This window comes from Oryx dammah, unplaced genomic scaffold, assembly GCF_014754425.2.
Source record: "Oryx dammah isolate SB20612 unplaced genomic scaffold, SCBI_Odam_1.1 HiC_scaffold_10, whole genome shotgun sequence".
Taxonomy (NCBI): Eukaryota; Metazoa; Chordata; class Mammalia; order Artiodactyla; family Bovidae; genus Oryx; species Oryx dammah.
This window is the reverse complement of record NW_024070194.1, coordinates 80,332,621-80,350,439: the sequence shown is the minus strand read 5'-3', so window position 1 is coordinate 80,350,439 and position 17,819 is coordinate 80,332,621. Positions and strand designations below refer to the sequence as shown.

The 17,819-nt window shown below is 40.9% G+C and overlaps 1 protein-coding gene across 7 annotated transcripts in view; it reads left to right on the top strand.

Annotated features, from left to right (window-relative positions):
* PLCB4 (phospholipase C beta 4) overlaps positions 1-17,819 on the top strand; it is a 478,191-nt gene that overhangs the window by 377,854 nt on the left and 82,518 nt on the right. For 4 of the 7 annotated variants that reach the window (XM_040248315.1, XM_040248319.1, XM_040248316.1 and 1 more), the window contains exons 20-25: positions 7,127-7,227; positions 8,911-8,946; positions 12,257-12,398; positions 13,009-13,093; positions 13,440-13,564; positions 15,615-15,666. In XM_040248315.1, coding sequence (XP_040104249.1) covers positions 7,127-7,227; positions 8,911-8,946; positions 12,257-12,398; positions 13,009-13,093; positions 13,440-13,564; positions 15,615-15,666 — 541 coding nt within the window. The remainder of the gene's footprint in view (positions 1-7,126; positions 7,228-8,910; positions 8,947-12,256; positions 12,399-13,008; positions 13,094-13,439; positions 13,565-15,614; positions 15,667-17,819) is intronic. The other 3 variants (XM_040248318.1, XM_040248317.1, XM_040248320.1) reach the window with 1 other exon arrangement.

Sequence of the window (17,819 nt, the reverse complement as noted above, 5' to 3'; positions counted from 1 at the left end):
AGGGTGACAATGTACAGCCTTGATGTACTCCTTTCCGAATTTGGAAACCAGTCTGAAACCAGTCTGTTATTCCATGTCCAGTTCTAACTGTTGCCTCTTTACCTGCATAAAGTTTTCTCAGGAGGCAGGTGAGGTGGTCTGGTATTCCCATCTCTTTAAGAATTTTCCACAGTTTGTTGTGATCTACACAGTCAAAGAATTTGGTGTACTCAAAAACCCAGTTTTTCTGGAACTCTCTTGCTTTTCCTATGAACCAGTGATGTTAGCAATTTGATCTCTGGTTCCCCTGCCTTTTCTAAATCCAGCTTGAACATCTTGAAGTTCATGGTTCATGTACTATTGAAGCCTGATAATGGTGGTAGTTTATTTGCTAAGTCGTGTCCAACTCTTGCAACCCCATGGACAGTAGCCTGCCAGTCCCCTCTGTCCTTGGGATTCTCTAGGCAAGAATACTAGAGTTGGTTTCCATTTCCTTCTCCAGGGGATTTCCCTGACCCACGAATCAAACATGGGTCTTCTGCATAGCAGGCACATTCTTTACCTACTGAGCTACAAGGGAAGTTGAAGCCTGGCTTGGAGAATTTTGAGCATTACTTTGCTAGCGTGTGAGATGAGTGCAATCGTGCAGTAGTTTAAACATTCTTTGGTATTGCTCCTCTTTGGGATTGGAATAAAAACTGACATTTTCAGTCCTGTGGCCACTGCTGTGTTTTCCAAATTTGCTGGCGTATTGAGTGCAACATTTTCACAGCATCATCTTTTAGGATCTGAAATAGCTCAACTGGAATTCCATCACCTCCACTAGCTTTGTTAATAGTGATGCTTTCTAAAGGCCACTTGACTTCGCATTCTAGTATGTCTGGCTCTAGGTGAGTGATCACACCATCATGGTTATCTGGGTCATGAAGATCTTTTTTGTATAGCTCTTCTGTGTATTCTTGCCACCTCTTCTTAATATCTTCTGCTTCTGTTAGGTCCATACCATTTCTGTCCTTTATTGTGCCCACCTTTGCTTGAAATGTTCCCTTGGTATCTCTAATGTTCTTGAAGAGATCTCTAGTCTCTCCCATTCTATTGTTTTCCTCTACTTCTTTGCATTGATCACTGAGGAAGGCTTTCTTATCTCTCCTTGCTATTCTTTGGAACTCTGCATTCAAATGAGAATATCTTTCCTTTTTTCCTTTGCCTTTAGCTTCTCTTCTTTTCTCAGGTATTTTTAAGGCCTGCTCAGACAAGCATTTTGCCTTTTTACAATTTCTTTTTCTTGGGAATGGTTTTAATCACTGCCTCCTATACAATGTCGAAAACTTCTGTCCATAGTTCTTCAAGCACTCTATCACATCTAATCCCTTTAACCTTTTTGTCACTTCTACTGTAATCTAAGGGATTTGATTTAGGTCATACCTGAATGGTCTAGTGGTTTTTCCTACTTTGTTCAATTTAAGTCTGAATTTGGCAATAGGGAGTTCATGATCTGAGCCACAGTCAGCTCTCGGTATTGTTTTTGCTGACTGTACAGAGCTTCTCCATCTTTGGATGCAAAGAATATAATAATCTGATTTCGGTGTTGACCATCTGATAATGTTCATGGTTCAGTCTTCTCTTGTGTTGTTGGAAGAGGGTGTTTTCTATGACCAGAGCATTCTCTTGGCAAAACTCTGTTAGCCTTTGCCCTGCTTCTTTCTGTACTCCAAGGCCAAATTTGCCTGTTACTCTAGGTATCTCTTGACTTCATACTTTTATGTTCCAGTCCCCTATAATGAAAAGGACATCTTTTTTGGGTGTTAGTTCTAGAATGTCTTATAGGTCTTCATAGAACCATTCAGCTTCAACTTCTTCAGCATTAGTGATTGGGGCATAGACTTGGATTACCGTGATATTGAATGGCTTGACTTGGAAACAAACAGAGATCACTCTGTCATTTTTGAGACTGCATCCAAGTACTGGCATTTTGGACTCTTTTGTTGACTATGAGGGCTATTCCATTTTTTCTAAGGGATTCTTGCCCACAGCAATACTTATAATGGTCATCTGAATTAAATTCGCCCATTCCAGTCCATTTTAGTTCACTGATTCGTAAATGAATGTCATTCACTCTTGACATCTCCTGTTTGACCACTCCCAGTTTGCCTTGATCCATGAACCTAAGATTCCAGGTTCCTATGCAATATTGCTCTTTACAGCACTGGACTTTACTTCCATCACCAGTCACATCAACAACTGAGCATTGTTTTCTCTTTAGCTTCATTCTTTCTGGAACTATTTCTCCACTTTTCTCCAGTAGCATATTGGGCACCTACCGACCTGGGGAGTTCATCTTTCAGTGTCCTATCTTTTTGCCTTTTCATAATGTTCTTGGGATTCTCGAGGCAAGAATACTGAAATGGTTTGCCATTCCCTTCTCCAGTGGACCATGTTTTGTCAGAACTCTCCACCCTGACTCATCCTTCTTGGGTGGCCCTACACAGCATGGCTCATAGTTTTACTGAGTTAGACAAGGCTGTGGTCCATGTGATCAGTTTGATTAGTTTCCTGTGGTTGTGGTTTTCAATCTATCTGCCCTCTGAAGGATAAGGAAAGAGGTTTATGGAATTTTCCTGATGGGAGAAACTGACTGGGGGGGAAACTGGGACTTGTTCTGATGGGCGGGGCCATGCTCAGTAAATCTTTAATCCAATTTTCTGTTAATGGGTGAGGCTCTGTTCCCTCCTTATTTTTTGACCTGAGACCAAACTATGGTGGAGGTAATGAAGATAATGGCGGCCTCCTTCAAAAGGTCCCATGCGTGCACGGCCATACACAGTGCCCCCGACCCCGCAGCAGGCCACCGCCAACCCACTGCCTCCACTGGAGACTCCTGGACACTCACAGGCAAGTCTGGGTCAGTCTCTTGTGGAGTTACTGCTCCTTTCTCCTAGGTCCTGGTGCCCACAAGGTTTTGTTTGTGCCCTCCAAAGGTCTGTTTCTGCAGTCCTGTGTAAGTTCTATAATCAAATCCCACTGGCCTCCAAAGTCAAATTATCTGGGAGTTCTCAGTCCCTTTGCTAGATCCCCAGGTTGGGAAATCTGTTGTGGGTCCTAGAACTTTCTTAACAGTGCAAGGATTTCTTTGGGATAATTGTTCTGCAGTTTGTGGGTTGTCTGCTCTGCTGCTTTATGGTGGGGTTAAGGGTGACCTCCCCCAGGAGGGCTTATGCCGCAGGCTGTGTGACCAGGTAGCTGCACCCAGAGCCCCTGCGGCAGGCCACTGCTGACTCCTGCCTGTACAGGAGACTCAAACACAGGTCTGGTCAGTCTCTGTGCAGTCTCTGGGTCCTGGTGCACACAAGGTTTTGTTTGAACCCTCTGAGCATCTCTGGCAGGTATGGGGTTTGTTTCTAAATGCCGTTTCACCCCTCCTACCGTCTTACTGGGGCTTCTCCTTTGCCCTTGGACGTGGGGTATCTTTTCTGGGTCGGATCCAGCATTCTCCTGTTGATGGTTGTTTAGCAGCGAGTTGTTATTTTGAAGTTCTCACAGAAGATGAGTGTCCACATCCTTCTACCCCACCATCTTGCCAGCACAAAACTAGTCTTTCACATTCTATTGTTTTCCTCTATTTCTTCCAATGCTCACTGAAGAAGGCTTTCTTATCTCTCCTTGCTCTTCTTTGGAACTCTGCATTCAAATGGGTATATCTTTCCTTTTCTCCTTTGCTTTTCACTTCTCTTCTTTTCTCAGCTATTTGTAAGGCCTTCTTAGACAACCATTTTGCCTTTTTGCATTTCTTTTTTCTTGGGGATGGTCTTGATCACTGCCTCCTGCACGATGTCACGAACCTCCATCCATAGTTCTTCAGGTACTCTGTCTACCAGATCTAATCCCTTGAATCTATCAACACACAACTACATATAAAATAGCTAACTAACAGGCACCCACTCAGTATTCTGTAATAACCTGTACGAGAAAAGAAACTGAAAAAGATTGGATAAATATATGTGTATAACTGAATCTCTTCACTGTATGCTTGAAACTAACACAACATTGTAAATCAGTTATACGCCAATAAAAATATTTAAAAGATCAATAAAGTACTTTTAAACCTTGAAAGTCTGAATATTTTATAAAAACTCCCCCTTAACTTTAAGTTAACTTTCATAGATGATAATCAAAAACATGTAAGGTGTTACTAGATAATAATCCAGTAAAGCTATCGAATAATGAAACACATTAAGAAAAATAATAATATTAATAATAACAACAGCTACAATTGTTGTACCAACTGTGATCGAGTGCTTTACATCAGTGCCTCCTCTAACCTTTATGCAGCCTAATGAAACAGTTATTACATTCATTTTTCAGATGAAGAAACTGAAGCTTAGATAAATAACATATGTTACATGTGCCACAGCTGGTTGGCAATGACACGAAGACTCAATCTCAAATTGCCTTGACTCCAGGGTCAAGTCCTTTTGCACCCCACAACGTTGTCCTTCTAATGTATAGAAATATAAAGAACAGAAATCTGCAAAATCATTGTTTGTCTTTAAAAAAGGAGAAACAATATCAATGATGAGTCAGAAATGTGAAGTTTCTTGAACACACACATTCATCTAAAATGAGGGGCCAGTATGAGCCACTTATCATCCTTAAGGCTGCTTTCCCAACTTTTATGCAGGTGCTCATTATCCCTAGAGACAAAATAAATTTGCCTCTAGTAACTCCCATGATATTCCAGAAAAGTTTGTGGTAAAGTTTTAGTTGTTCTGACAGAAATGCATTGACTCACACGTAACTGAGTTTCTCTCTAATGGGAGAGATGTCTACTATCCCCGTTACATATGAGTCTTATGGCCCCTCAGTCATACTTGAGTTTAGTTCTGGTCAACCAGTTGGCTGTAATTACCCTCTCTCACAGTACGATCCTACTACACTTGAATGAGGAGTCTCTAATTTAAATACTTCAAGAGGAAACCAAGCACCGTTCAAGAGGGCAGACCTGCCTGAAGGCTTTGGAAAATAAAAAAGGCTCTCAGTCAGTGAATATGTGTGTCCAGATCTTAGGCTGGACATAGATTCAGATGAGCAGGTTTATACATAGGAAACCCTAAAGATACCACCAGAAAATTACTAGAGCTGATCAATGAGTTGAGTCGAGTTGCAGGATACAAAATTAATACAAATCCCTTGTATTATACATAGAAAACCCTAAAGATGACACCGGATGAGAAGTGGGGAATACCAACATTGTGTGTGGCTGTTGGTGTTACGCCATCAAGAGATGCTAACCTTTAGTTGTACAACCCTCTCAAAGCAGTTATTAAGTCTCAACCACTTCTATGGACTATACCCCCCTTGAAATTCAAGTAGTTTATATCTGGCTGGGCAGGTTAAACTAGATATAAAAGTGAAATTCAATAGTGATGGTCAGAGGTTTCAAAATCTTGGTCCCAGACTGTTGGTCACGGAAATCCAGTGTCACATTAAGAGCTTTAGTCTAGGAAGCCTGAGAATCTAGGTTCATATTCTGACTCTGTGACTTCAGACACATCAAATCATATCTGTGAATCTGGTTATTTTAAATATAAGTGAATACATTAGCCTAGATTATTTTGAGACCTCTTTCAGTTTCTCAGATCCTTTTTTCCTGCCTAAAGCCAAGATGACCTACTTTAAGAAAAAATCATCTGCCTCCAGAATAGCCCATCACCAGAATATCAGTTCCAGAAGGAGAAGGTATCTCACTGCTTTCCCTTGCCTTCATCCCCTCCCTGGAATGGCACCTTGCATAAAGTCATCCAAACGTCTGAACCTAAGACACTGCCGATTGAAAGGCACTGCTGTTCTAAAAGAACGAAAACTGCTTCTGGTGCATTATAAAATGCCATCAGTTCAAGGATACTTGGCCATATTAGATATATTCCACCATGGGCGGAAATGCACCTTAGAATCAGTGAAAGGTTTTCATCTACTCCTGTTCTTACATTCTCCTTTCCACCTTTTAAACATACTATTTAAAAAAAAAGAAAAATACATCTAATTCTTATGGCCCTGTTCACCTCTCTCAGAAATATTTTCAGTGTTTTTTTGGTTTTGTTTTTGTAGTAAAGGTCCCTCGTGCTCAGTGTAGTGACAGTGTGGATTTGTGTTGACTTTATCTTATGGCCTGTGGCTGTCTCCTATTCCTGGCTAGTTTTTAGGCAAATTTCTGGGAGCCCCTGCAGGATGGGCGTCATGGGAATACAGCTCCCATACCCACCAGTAGGTGGCTAATTTTCCAACAGGCAATCCTTTTTCCACTGACAGCCTTAGGTGGATACCAGAGTTCTTGTAATTTCCTGAACTGATAGATTGAATAATGGCATTTCTGCCTCTCCACTTAGCTCAGTCCAGGCTCCTGGGGTACCAGCCTGATATAGCACCCACTTCCTGCTCCTTCCCCACCATGAACCCCAGGAAGGACTTCAGAGTCTTTTAAACCTAAGCCAGATTTGGCAAATGATTTACAGAAGCAGTAAGTCCTTCCAAGTTCTTTCTTTTCTGTATCCCACCTCTCCCAGCCACAAGTCATGATGCCCATAACATTCAAGTGGACGTTTTTGACTCTTTTTCAGAATTATCAGTTGTATTTTCCTTCTCTTGTATCTTGTTTTCTCTGGGTGTCATAGAAGATCAAACTATCCTTTAATTTTTAGGGTTATTGTATATACTAGGATAGAAGTAATCATTCACATAAGAAAGGCTTATAAAAGGGTGAAGCATTTAAAAAACCATGCTAACAATGATTTTCTGTGTAACACAAGAACAGTATTTTAGATCTACAATGACCTGTAATGGAAAATAATCAGTATATATATATGACTGAGTGACTTTGCTATACACCTGAAGCTAAGACAATATTTTCAACCAACTATATTCAGTAAAATAATGCTCGGTGCAGGAGAAATAACAGGACATCCTCCTTGACCTTGATTAGATGAGAGTTTAGTGAGGGTTTAATTAGAAAAAAATTATTTTTTAAAACTTTCCTGTTTTCATTTAGCTTCCTTCTGATCTAAAAGTGCTTCTGTTCTACCCCAAATTACAGAGGAGACCTGACCCCTTAGTGTTGTTAGCTTCATGAATTTTTCTTTTGTCTTTCCCACAGCTGAGCAAGAGGAGGAAGCTCACCCTGAATACAAATATGGAAATGAACTTTCTGCAGATGACTTGGGTCACAAGGAAGCTATTGCCAATAGTGTCAAGAAGGTCAGAGTCTTGGTGGTATTTGCTTTCATGACTTCCAAGAGATGGCAGCTGGTAGCTATGACATTTCAGAAATGTGAGAGCCACAAGAGAATAAGGTAGCCTGTAATTCCCCTTCTCAGTGGGGTGGCCAGAATCAATATCTGACCTCGAGGCACGTACAGTACAATGACTCTTCGGTCATGCCTAGTGTTGACCCCTACCTCTGCAGCCCATGTCCTTCAAATGTTATTTATTTCCTTATGACATGTGATCAGGAAGACAGCAGCAGCACCCCAGCAGCAAAGGTGGTGCTGTTCAGATCATCGAGTTAATGACCCCAATCATCCCAGCAAACCCTCATTAGAAAATCAGTGCTACCCATTGGAGGTCTCATCTCCCTCCTAACATAGTATAAGCACCAGTATATTAATCACCTTTGTGTGTGTGTGTGTGTGTTATGGAAACATTTATGGTCTGCTGTCTTAGCACCTTTCAAGTATGTGTGCGTGCTAAGTCACTTTGTCCTATCCGACTCTTCTCTACCCCAGTGGACTGTAGTCCACCAGGCTCCTCTGTCGATGGATTCTCCAGGCAAGAATACAGAGTGGATTGCCATTTCCTCCTTCAGGGGATCTTCCTGACCCGGGGATCGAACCTGTGTCTCTCATGTCTCCTGTACTGGCAGGCTGATTCACCACCCTCACCACCTGGCATGGAACATAGTATTGTTAAGTCTTGTCACCATGCTCTCCGTGACATCCCCAGGACTTACTCATCTTATAACCGGAAGTTCATACCCTTTGAGCCTCTCATTCCCCACCCCGCACTGGGGCCTGGCAAAGTGGTTGGTTTTTAATACTAGTGAGTGATAGAGTAAGAAGATGCGAGAGTGCACACAGGATCGCTAGCCTGGAGTCACGGTGACCTTGAAAAGAGGAGTTTCGGGGCAGGTGGGGACCCCTTGAGCAGACACATCTGAATGAGGAGAAGCAATACTTTTAAGCAGTTTTGCTGTGAAGGGGAACCAGTGGTTAAAGGGAACCCAGGAGTCCAGAGGCAGTTAATTTTAGGATAAATAAATCCAGGGTGATGACTGAATCCTTTGACATGGTCTTTATGGGAGCAGTAGTACTTCATCATTAAAGACAATGGATGAAGATGCAGGTAGGTGTATACAGTAGGTACTAAGAAAACGAGACCAAATTTATCTGCTGAGCAAAGCCAAGAGAATACTACCATTACATTTACCTTTTCTGATAGAGAGCATTGCAGCTACTTTCAGATTATTAGATGCCTACTAAACTCATTATTCTGCCTTTATCCGAACCCAGACATGAGTGTTGACTTGCTAAAGAGTGATCCTTTACATACCAGAGGAGGTGGTCACATCAGTTATTTCCCAAGCCCTATCACTAGATCACTAACTAAATTACCTTAAGGAAGCACTGAAATAGGTGAAGACTATCAGCCAAAACGGAGATAAGCATTAAGATGAGCTTTTCTGGTGTGGAAGAGAGTTACACCATGATATCCTTTCAGTTCTCACTCTATCTGTGGCTTTATGTCACCAGTAATTTCCTATCTTAACAGATAAATAGGTGTACAGATAACTATCTAACGTATTTAAATATCCACAGGTGTTGGGCTAGTAAACTTGGAGTTTCTCCCTTTAGAGAAGTAAATTATTTTCTTTCTCTAATTTAGGCTTCAGATGACCTTGAACATGAAAACAGCAAAAAGGTAACAACAATTCCATTGTGCATTTTGTTTTCATTATTAGAAACTATGTGGTCATTCAATATTGAACAGGTGTTACTAACTGCTGTTTATTCTGTCTTCTCCCACCCACTGCCCATGAAATACAGCGTATTTATAGGGATAATATTTACATGCTCAGTGCATCTACTTACAAGAGTCTTCAAAAGAAAAAATTAACCATGTGATGAAATGATTATATCCTGATAGAATCACAAAACCTAGGGCAGACAAATAAGGTGATTTTTCTAAAAATAAGTGTTTGGGCATTTAGGTGTATTCTCAGTTAGCATTTGAGATTTCATTACTAGACGATGGACAAAGGCATGTATAATTCTTCTACAGTATGTTTATTGATAATTAGTAATGCCAGTACCATAAGCTGGGTACTGGGCTGATTCCCTGGATGACAGCCTTGTTACTGTCAGTCATCATGTGTAGCAAGGATTACAGTCTGACCCACTAACCGCATGAGAAGGCCGAGGCCTTAAAGATGAGAATAACTTGGTCACAGCTGCTTAGCTAACAAACATCAACGATCAAAGATCAGCTTATCTTTGTTGACCCCAGTATCTTAAGAAATTCTAGTAGAAGAGAATTTCACAAATATCTTAGGAGAAGACTGGGATTAGACTTAACCAGAATTATTCCAGACTTTAGACAGTAAGAATATTGGGTTTTCCTTCAAATAAGATAGGACCCCATAGACAAGAAGATAGTATTTTCTGAAGCCCTGATGTGGGAATCAAATCATAAAGTAAATTTCTGCCTATGGCTGCCAACAGTTTCACAACTGCAACATACTGTGTACTTTTACTAAAAGGACCACTTTGATGTCATGAGCTGTGAAGAGGATATAACAATTAAAAATATTACTTTACTTCCCTTATGATAAAGTCAAATTCAGTTCAGTTCAGTCACTCAGTCATATCCGACTCTTTGCAGCATGAATCACAGCACGCCAGGCCTCCCTGTCCATCACCAACTCCCGGAGTTCACTCAGAAACTCATGTCCATCGAGTTGTGATGCCATCCAGCCATCTCATCGTCTCTCGTCCCCTTCTCCTCCTGCCCCCAATCCCTCCCAGCATCAGGGTCTTTTCCAACCAGTCAACTCTTCGCATGAGGTGGCCAAAGTACTGGAGTTTCATCTTCAGCATCTGTCCTTCCAGTGAACACCCAGAACTGATCTCCTTTAGGATGGACTGGTTGGATCTTCTTGCAGTCCAAGGGACTCTCAAGAGTCTTCTCCAACACTACAGTTCAAAAGCATCAATTCTTCGACACTCAGCTTTCTTCACAGTCCAACTCTCACATCCATACATGACCACTGGAAAAACCACAGCCTTGACTAGACAGACATTAAGTAATGTCAAATAAAACTCCTAGAATGGATACAACATGAAATTGACTAACAGCCTTTCAAAACACCAATATACTTGGAACAAAGACCTTTCTGTTTTGCTATCATATGAATTTCCTGACCTATAGGTCATTTTTATTTTCAGATTCAATGTATTCATGATTATGTGCTCCTAGTCTAGGAATGAACTCTCAAATTTTAACTGGGGACATTTGAAAGCATGATTTTTAAAAATCTCAACAAGTTACCTTATTTGGTTATTTGTTGGCTTTTATTGGTGAGATCAGTTTGATGATCTAAAATGTTACCAGGTAAACAAAATGGCCTGGCCATTTTTTTAACAAATGAATTGACTGATATGAGTCAATAGTTTATTCATCCTGGAGTATTGATCTCAATTAAATATTGATCACTTCTGAAGGTGTTATTTTTGTTGTTGTTGATTGTGTTGCTTTTGTCCTGATTTACAAGGAAACAAACTAAAATAATTTGTTTCTCTTTGCCTGTATGCAAAATAATGCAATTTTAATAGGTCCTGTGTAGTGGATTATCACATTAGTTTAAGAATAAGCTTTTTTTTAAATACCACAAACTATTTATGTACGTGTCTTGGTTTCCAAAAGTGTTAAGCAGGTATGGTCCCAGACCAGCTCCTTGGGAGCTAGTTAGAAATGCCATTTCTCAGGTTTCACAGCAGACTCCCTTTTTCAGAAACTCTGAGAGTGGGGCCCTGGAATCTGATTTAACAAGCTTACCTGTACACTCAGATGGTAAAGCCTCTGTCTACAATGTGAGAGACCTGGGTTTGATCCCTGGGTTGGAAAGATTCCCTGGAGAAGGAAATGGCAACCCACTCCAGTACTCTTGCCTTGAAAATCCCAGGAGGAGCTTGGTGCAGGCTACTATCCGTGGGGTCACAAAGAGTCGGGCATGACTGAGCAACTTCACTTTCACTTTCACCTGTACACTAAAATTGAAGGATCTCTGTTTTTTAATTTATTTCATAACTTGTGAAATTATGAATTATAATACCTTTTATACATATTCCATAGCATTGTTCTGAACTTCAATATAGTTTCTGGAATTAAGTCCTTTGAAAATCCAAAAACTTGTCCCCAAAATGTAAGGTAAGCTTCATATTTTACTATTATCTTTATTTGTATTATTTGGAGCCACAATAGACATTAACTTTTTGTTTTTGACCACACCTCAAGGCATGTGGATTCTTAGTTCCCTGACCAGGATGGAACCCATGATCCTTGTGTTAGGAGCATGGAGTCACTGAACCACCAGGGAAGTCCTGACGTTAACTTTTAAAATTATCCTTTATTGGGACTTCCCTGGCGGTCCAGTGGTTAAGACTCCACACTTCCTAAGTACGGAGTGTGGGTTCGATCCCTTGTCAGGGAGCTAAGAGGCCACATGCCTCATGGCCAAAACACCAAAACATAAAACAGAGGCAATATTGTAACAAATTCATTAAAGACTTTAAAAATGGCCCACATAAAAAAAAAAATCTGTAAATAAATTAAAATCTCTTTTTAAAAATTATGTTTTATTTACCATAATTGAGGAAGAGAAAAATCTTTCATCTTGGACCTGTGTGCAGATTGTCGCTAGTAAGGAAGTTGGTAGGGGCTTCTCAGGTGGCCCAGGAGTAAAGAATCCACCTGCCGGCGCAGGAAACCCAGGAGACTCGGATGGGATCCCTGGGTCAGGAAAATCCCCCAGAGGAGGATGTGGTAACCCACTCCAGGATTCTTGCTTGGAGAATACCATGGACAGAGGAGCCTGGCGGGCTACAGTCCATGGGATCACAGAGTCAGGCATGACTGAGCAAGTGAGCACACACTCACGCAAGGCAGATGCGGCATAAATCTGAGAGTCCGGCTGAAGTCACTGACGTGTGTATTCCCTTTGCTGTGCTCGTAGGGCTTGGTTACCGTAGAAGATGAGCAGGCGTGGATGGCGTCTTATAAATATGTGGGTGCTACCACTAATATCCATCCGTATTTGTCCACAATGATCAACTACGCACAGCCTGTAAAGTTTCAAGGTTTCCATGTGGCTGAAGGTAACACCAAAGGTTAAATGCTATTGCCTTTTTTGTCTGCTTTCCTTTCACTGTGCTGTGATCCGACTTGCTGCCTCTCCCTTCCTGGGCATGTGGACTGTTCCATCTCACCTTATTTTCGTTGCACAGACCACACACGTCCTTGGCTCGTGGGGGCCTCGTGTTGTCATTTCCAGCATCGTCCACAAGGTGGCTCTGAGAGACTGGATTTGGTAGCACGCCAAGCGCATAGCCTCTTGCATTAGATACACTTTATAAGACCATTTGAGTCAAAACCTGGTCTCTTAAAAACATAGCAAGTGATATTTTAAAACTTCTTATAATTACTTCTGGACTGGAGAAGACATAGTCCTCACTGAAAATACATATTCCAGGGGTGGCTGTGAATGTCAGTTGGTATACATATAATTGACTCCGAATTGAATTCATCACACTTTTCTTAAGTCAGCCATCTCCATCGTCAGAACGTTAATGAAAGTAGAAACTACTGATGTCATGATGGAGATCTGCCTCCAAAGCCTCACGATTCCAGGTGTAATTATATTTATCGCTTGTCTTTCTGTGAGTCTGATGGCAGAGTTTCTAAGTTCATCTTTGCTTTTCTTTACAGAACGCAATATTCATTATAACATGTCTTCTTTTAATGAGTCAGTTGGTCTCGGCTACTTGAAGACACACGCCATAGAATTTGTGAAGTATCCTTATGTATTAAGTGGAATAAATGGTTGGTGAACTTTGAGTTTGGCAGGAATCTCTAAAACAGAAAGATGGCTAATATAATATTGTGGTTGCAGAGCTAGTAAAATAATGTATGTGAAAGACTGCAGCAGCAGGGAAAACCTGCCCAAATGCAAACTGTTTTTATAATCCACGCCGTGAACTATGGTTTTTCTCTTTAGCGTCCTTTACACATGTGAAATCTGTTCCCTATTTTCACATGTTTTTGTCAGTATTGATCTCAATCTTCATTGCTTTAGCTCTTTGTTATTTATTTATCACTGCCGGGATACTCTTTTCCATTTTCCTTAATACATTACACAGTTATAACAAACGGCAAATGAGTCGCATTTACCCCAAGGGAGGCCGAGTGGACTCCAGTAATTACATGCCTCAGATTTTCTGGAACGCTGGCTGCCAGATGGTTTCGCTGAACTATCAAACCCCAGGTAGGAACTGATGTCCAGTGACCTCGAATTCCATGAGAATGTTTTGGCAGGACGGTGCCAAGAGTTGCTGTCAGTTGACTGTGGGCATTTTTTGAAGGAAGCAAACATATGGCAAAACAGCATGTTGTTGGATGTATAGAATGGTGAGAAATTGAAAATGCAAACTAAAGTAATAAAACAATGGTAGAAGATAATAGAGTTTGATTTCAATTGAATTTCCTTTTGAAAATGCCATGACTAATCTGCTAACCATTGTCCCTTTTCCCAAAATATGTCTAGTTTTTCTTCTTTTTGGATCAAACTTATCTTCTTGTCCAGAGACAGAATGAAATGAAAAGAATTTGAGGATCTTTGTACAGTAACTATGACTCGTTTCTCCTTGGGAAAGTAGCCTTCCCACTGTTGGCATTCAGCAGGAGATCAGCAGCATCGCAGAATCTCACCATAAAGATGTAGAGTATTATGGAGTAGATTCTGCTAAAATGGTGTTTAAGGAGTCCTATACACTTAGAGGGACTAATGTATAACTTATTCCTCCGAAGTGTACTCTGGCCAGGTTCCAATATATAATAATATTTTTTTTTCTTGCAATGAGAGTAGTCAATTTTTATGAAAGCATAAATAAAATCTTTAAAGTTTTCAAGGTTTGCTTAAGAGCCTAGGATCACAATATGAAATTGAGAGACTGAAAAAATAAAGTCTAGTTACTCACGTGAAACAGGTGAGAAAAATGCCACAAAACCTATTCACCGCATCGTGGTCCTTTTTTAAAAAACAGTAGTCAAGTTTTTTAACTGGGGCTAGTTGCTTTACAATATGGTGGTGGGTTTTGCCATGCATTGCCATGAATCAGCCATGGGTGTACATGTGTCCCCATCCTGAAGCCCCCTCCCACCTCCCTCCCCACCCCATCCCTCGGGGTCATGCCAGTGCACCGGCTTCAGGGCACTCAAAGCCTGGTCCTTTAAAATGGGTGGGAAAAACATCCCTTTTGTTCTCTTCTTTCCCTCTATGAGGGTATCTCCCATCTTTCCCAGTTTAGGGCATTTTTTTTCCAAGCCAGTCCACCATATTTTGTAAACCTGAATACACCTTGCTCTCTGTGATCTGGAGTGACTGAAAGGCCCTATGACTTGCGTCCCTTTGGCATGGATGTGGCCTGACTGTGTTTCCCATCCTCAGTGACCAGAACTGAAGTCAGATTTCTGCTCGGCACCCCTCTTGCTGCTCACTGTGCTAAACTATGACCAGAAATCGTCACGATCCTGGAGTGTTTCTAATAGAAACAGAAAAGATTAAAAGGCACTGCCGATTTTGCTTATTTAAAAAGATGTCAAGTTGTATTCTTTGTTGTCAGTGAGACCATTATGTAGATTAAATGATCCAAAGGCAGTTTATTCTCTAGGCCAGCTTACGTTTTATTCTATAATGTAAGGTTTAATCATAGTACTTTGAGAAGAAAAAAAAAATCATCAGGAGGCCGCCCCTTTTTTTTTTTTGCTGATGAAAAGAAAGAAGATTTTTGTTTGCCTGCAAGAAAAGTCCTAACCATGCTCTGCCAGTATAGACCCCCCTAGAATAATTCTTTTTAAGTCACACATTTTTTTATATGATACTTACCTAGTTTGTTTTTGATTCATTTTAATTGAGTTTTATATTCATACAACCCTATTGGATTTCTCCAGCATACCCTCCCTCTGGGTCATAAGGCGTGTCTTCTCTAACTATATATATATCAGCTTAGACATCTGTACTCTCGACAGTAATTCAACAGTCCTATGACTCATATATTGAATCCAGATTTGGAAGTAATGCCAACATGATCTCTATGAATGCACATTTTTTTGTTTATTTTAAACTCAAGGTCATTTAAAGATGGAAAAAAGAGTTGTATGCCTCTCTCTGTAAACTGATCCAGAAGTACCTTATGGTGTTAAAAAAGACCTATCAGCCTGGGATGAGTATCTGATTTCCATTATTTAAAATCACCCCATCAGAATCTTCTTTGTCCAGGAAGATGAAGTGCTAAATTATTTTTGTCTCTTGACAGATTTAGCGATGCAATTGAATCAGGGGAAATTTGAGTATAATGGATCCTGCGGGTAAGTAATGTGATTTAAACTGTTGTCACCGTGTTCCACACTCCATACTACAGCTGTAATGAAACCGTGTCATTTTAAATTAGGGGTTGGTGAATTTAAGCGCAGTTTGAGGGATGGGATAGAAACAAATGAAATCTCCAGGTAAATTACGTCTGCAATATACATTCTTCATCAATCACAGTTTCACTAAGCAGATTAAAAAATAATAATAACCACTAGGTAAGCAGTTTATTATACACTCCAGAGTTTAATGCTCTCACTTTAAATTCAATAGTGGAGGCCTTTATGGCTAGGACAGATAATGATCCCTGCTCATTTGGACATCAGCAAGAGGGACAAAGATAGTAAATATGTGTATCTTACATAGGACAGATAGAGGAACGAAGCTGATTTAGTATAGAATGAAGTCCTCAGTGTTAAGTGGAATTTATTTCAGCTAGGCAGACAGTTGTGTCCTCTATTAACTTTTTTCTTATCTTGTAAATAGTAGTCACCAAAAACTAATGCTGTGAATGTTGTTCAAAGTACTTAAATAGCCCTCCCTAAAATCTGTGAACCAATTAGTGAAACAGGAAATGTTAATTTCACTGAAATGCTGGAAAGTTAAATGAAAGAATGAAGTTAAAGAAAGTTCTATGGAAGAACTTTCTTGTAGTTCTTGTATAGACATTCTGTACAAGTTCTATTAAAAAAAAAAACAACTGTGTGGCCATTGTTTTTCCCTCCATGCAGATGTCCCCAAGAGGTACTGCAGGTGAACGATCTCAAACCATTGCCCAGAGCCTTCTAGACTAATCGAATAGAGTACCGTATCTTCCCACCACACTGCTGTCAGAGTGCTCTTGGCCTCCCTAGTTGGATATGTAATGTCCAATGTTGGATGCTAAAAACAGTCAATCACGATAAAATTTTCAGCACTTGTGGATTGAGAATGCCTACTCCCACCTCTTCCTGACCAATGCACCTACACCCACAGGTGACAACCCTGTTACCCAAGTCACCCACGTGCAGCATACAGGACATTTGCCTCTGCTGTGTGTTTTGAAGGAAAGGCAAATTGTATACCTTAAACTAATGAAGTGTTATATTTCAAATCAGTTCAGTTCAGTCGCTCAGTCGTGTCCAACTCTTGTGACCCCATGAATCGCAGCACACCAGGCCTCCCTGTCCATCACCAACTCCCGGAGTTCACTCAGACTCAGGTCCATCGAGTTGTGATGCCATCCAGCCATCTCATTGTCGTCCCCTTCTCCTCCTGCCCAATCCCTCCCAGCATCAGAGTCTTTTCCAATGAGTCAACTCTTCGCATGAGGTGGCCAAAGTACTGGAGTTTCAGCTTCAGCATCAGTCCTTCCAATGAACACCCAGGACTGATCTCCTTTAGAATGGACTGGTTGGATCTCCTTGCAGTCCAAGGGACTCTCAAGAGTCTTCTCCAACACCACAGTTCAAAAGCATTAATTCTTTGCCACTCAGCTTTCTTCAACCTAACTCTCACATCCATACATGATCACTGGAAAAACCATAGCCTTGACTAGACAGACCTTTGTTGGCAAAGTAATCTCTCTGCTTTTTAATATGCTATTTAGGTTGGTCATAACTTTCCTTCCAAGGAGTAAGCGTCTTAATTTCATGGCTGCAGTCACCATCTGCAGTGATTTTGGAGCGTAAAAAAATAAAGTCTGCCACGGTTTCCACTGTTTCCCCATCTACTTCCCATGAAGTGAGGGGACCAGATGCCATGATCTTCGTTTTCTGAATGTTGAGTTTTAAGCCAACATTTTCACTCTCCTCTTTCACTATCATCAAGAGGCTCTTTAGCTCCTCTTCACTTTCTGCCATAAGGGTGGTGTCATCTGCATTATCTGATGTTATTGATATTTCTCCCAACAATCTTGATTCCAGCTTGTGCTTCATCCAGCCCAGCCTTTCTCATGATGTACTCTGCATAGAAGTTAAATAAGCAGGGTGACACTATACAGCCTAGCTGCTGCTGCTAAGTCACTTCAGTCGTGTCTGACTCTGTGTGACCCCATAGAAGGCAGCCCACCAGGCTCCCGCTTCCCTGGGATTCTCCAGGCAAGAACACTGGAGTGGGTTGCCATTTCCTCCTCCAATGCATGAAAGTGAAAAGTGAAAGTGAAGTCGCTCAG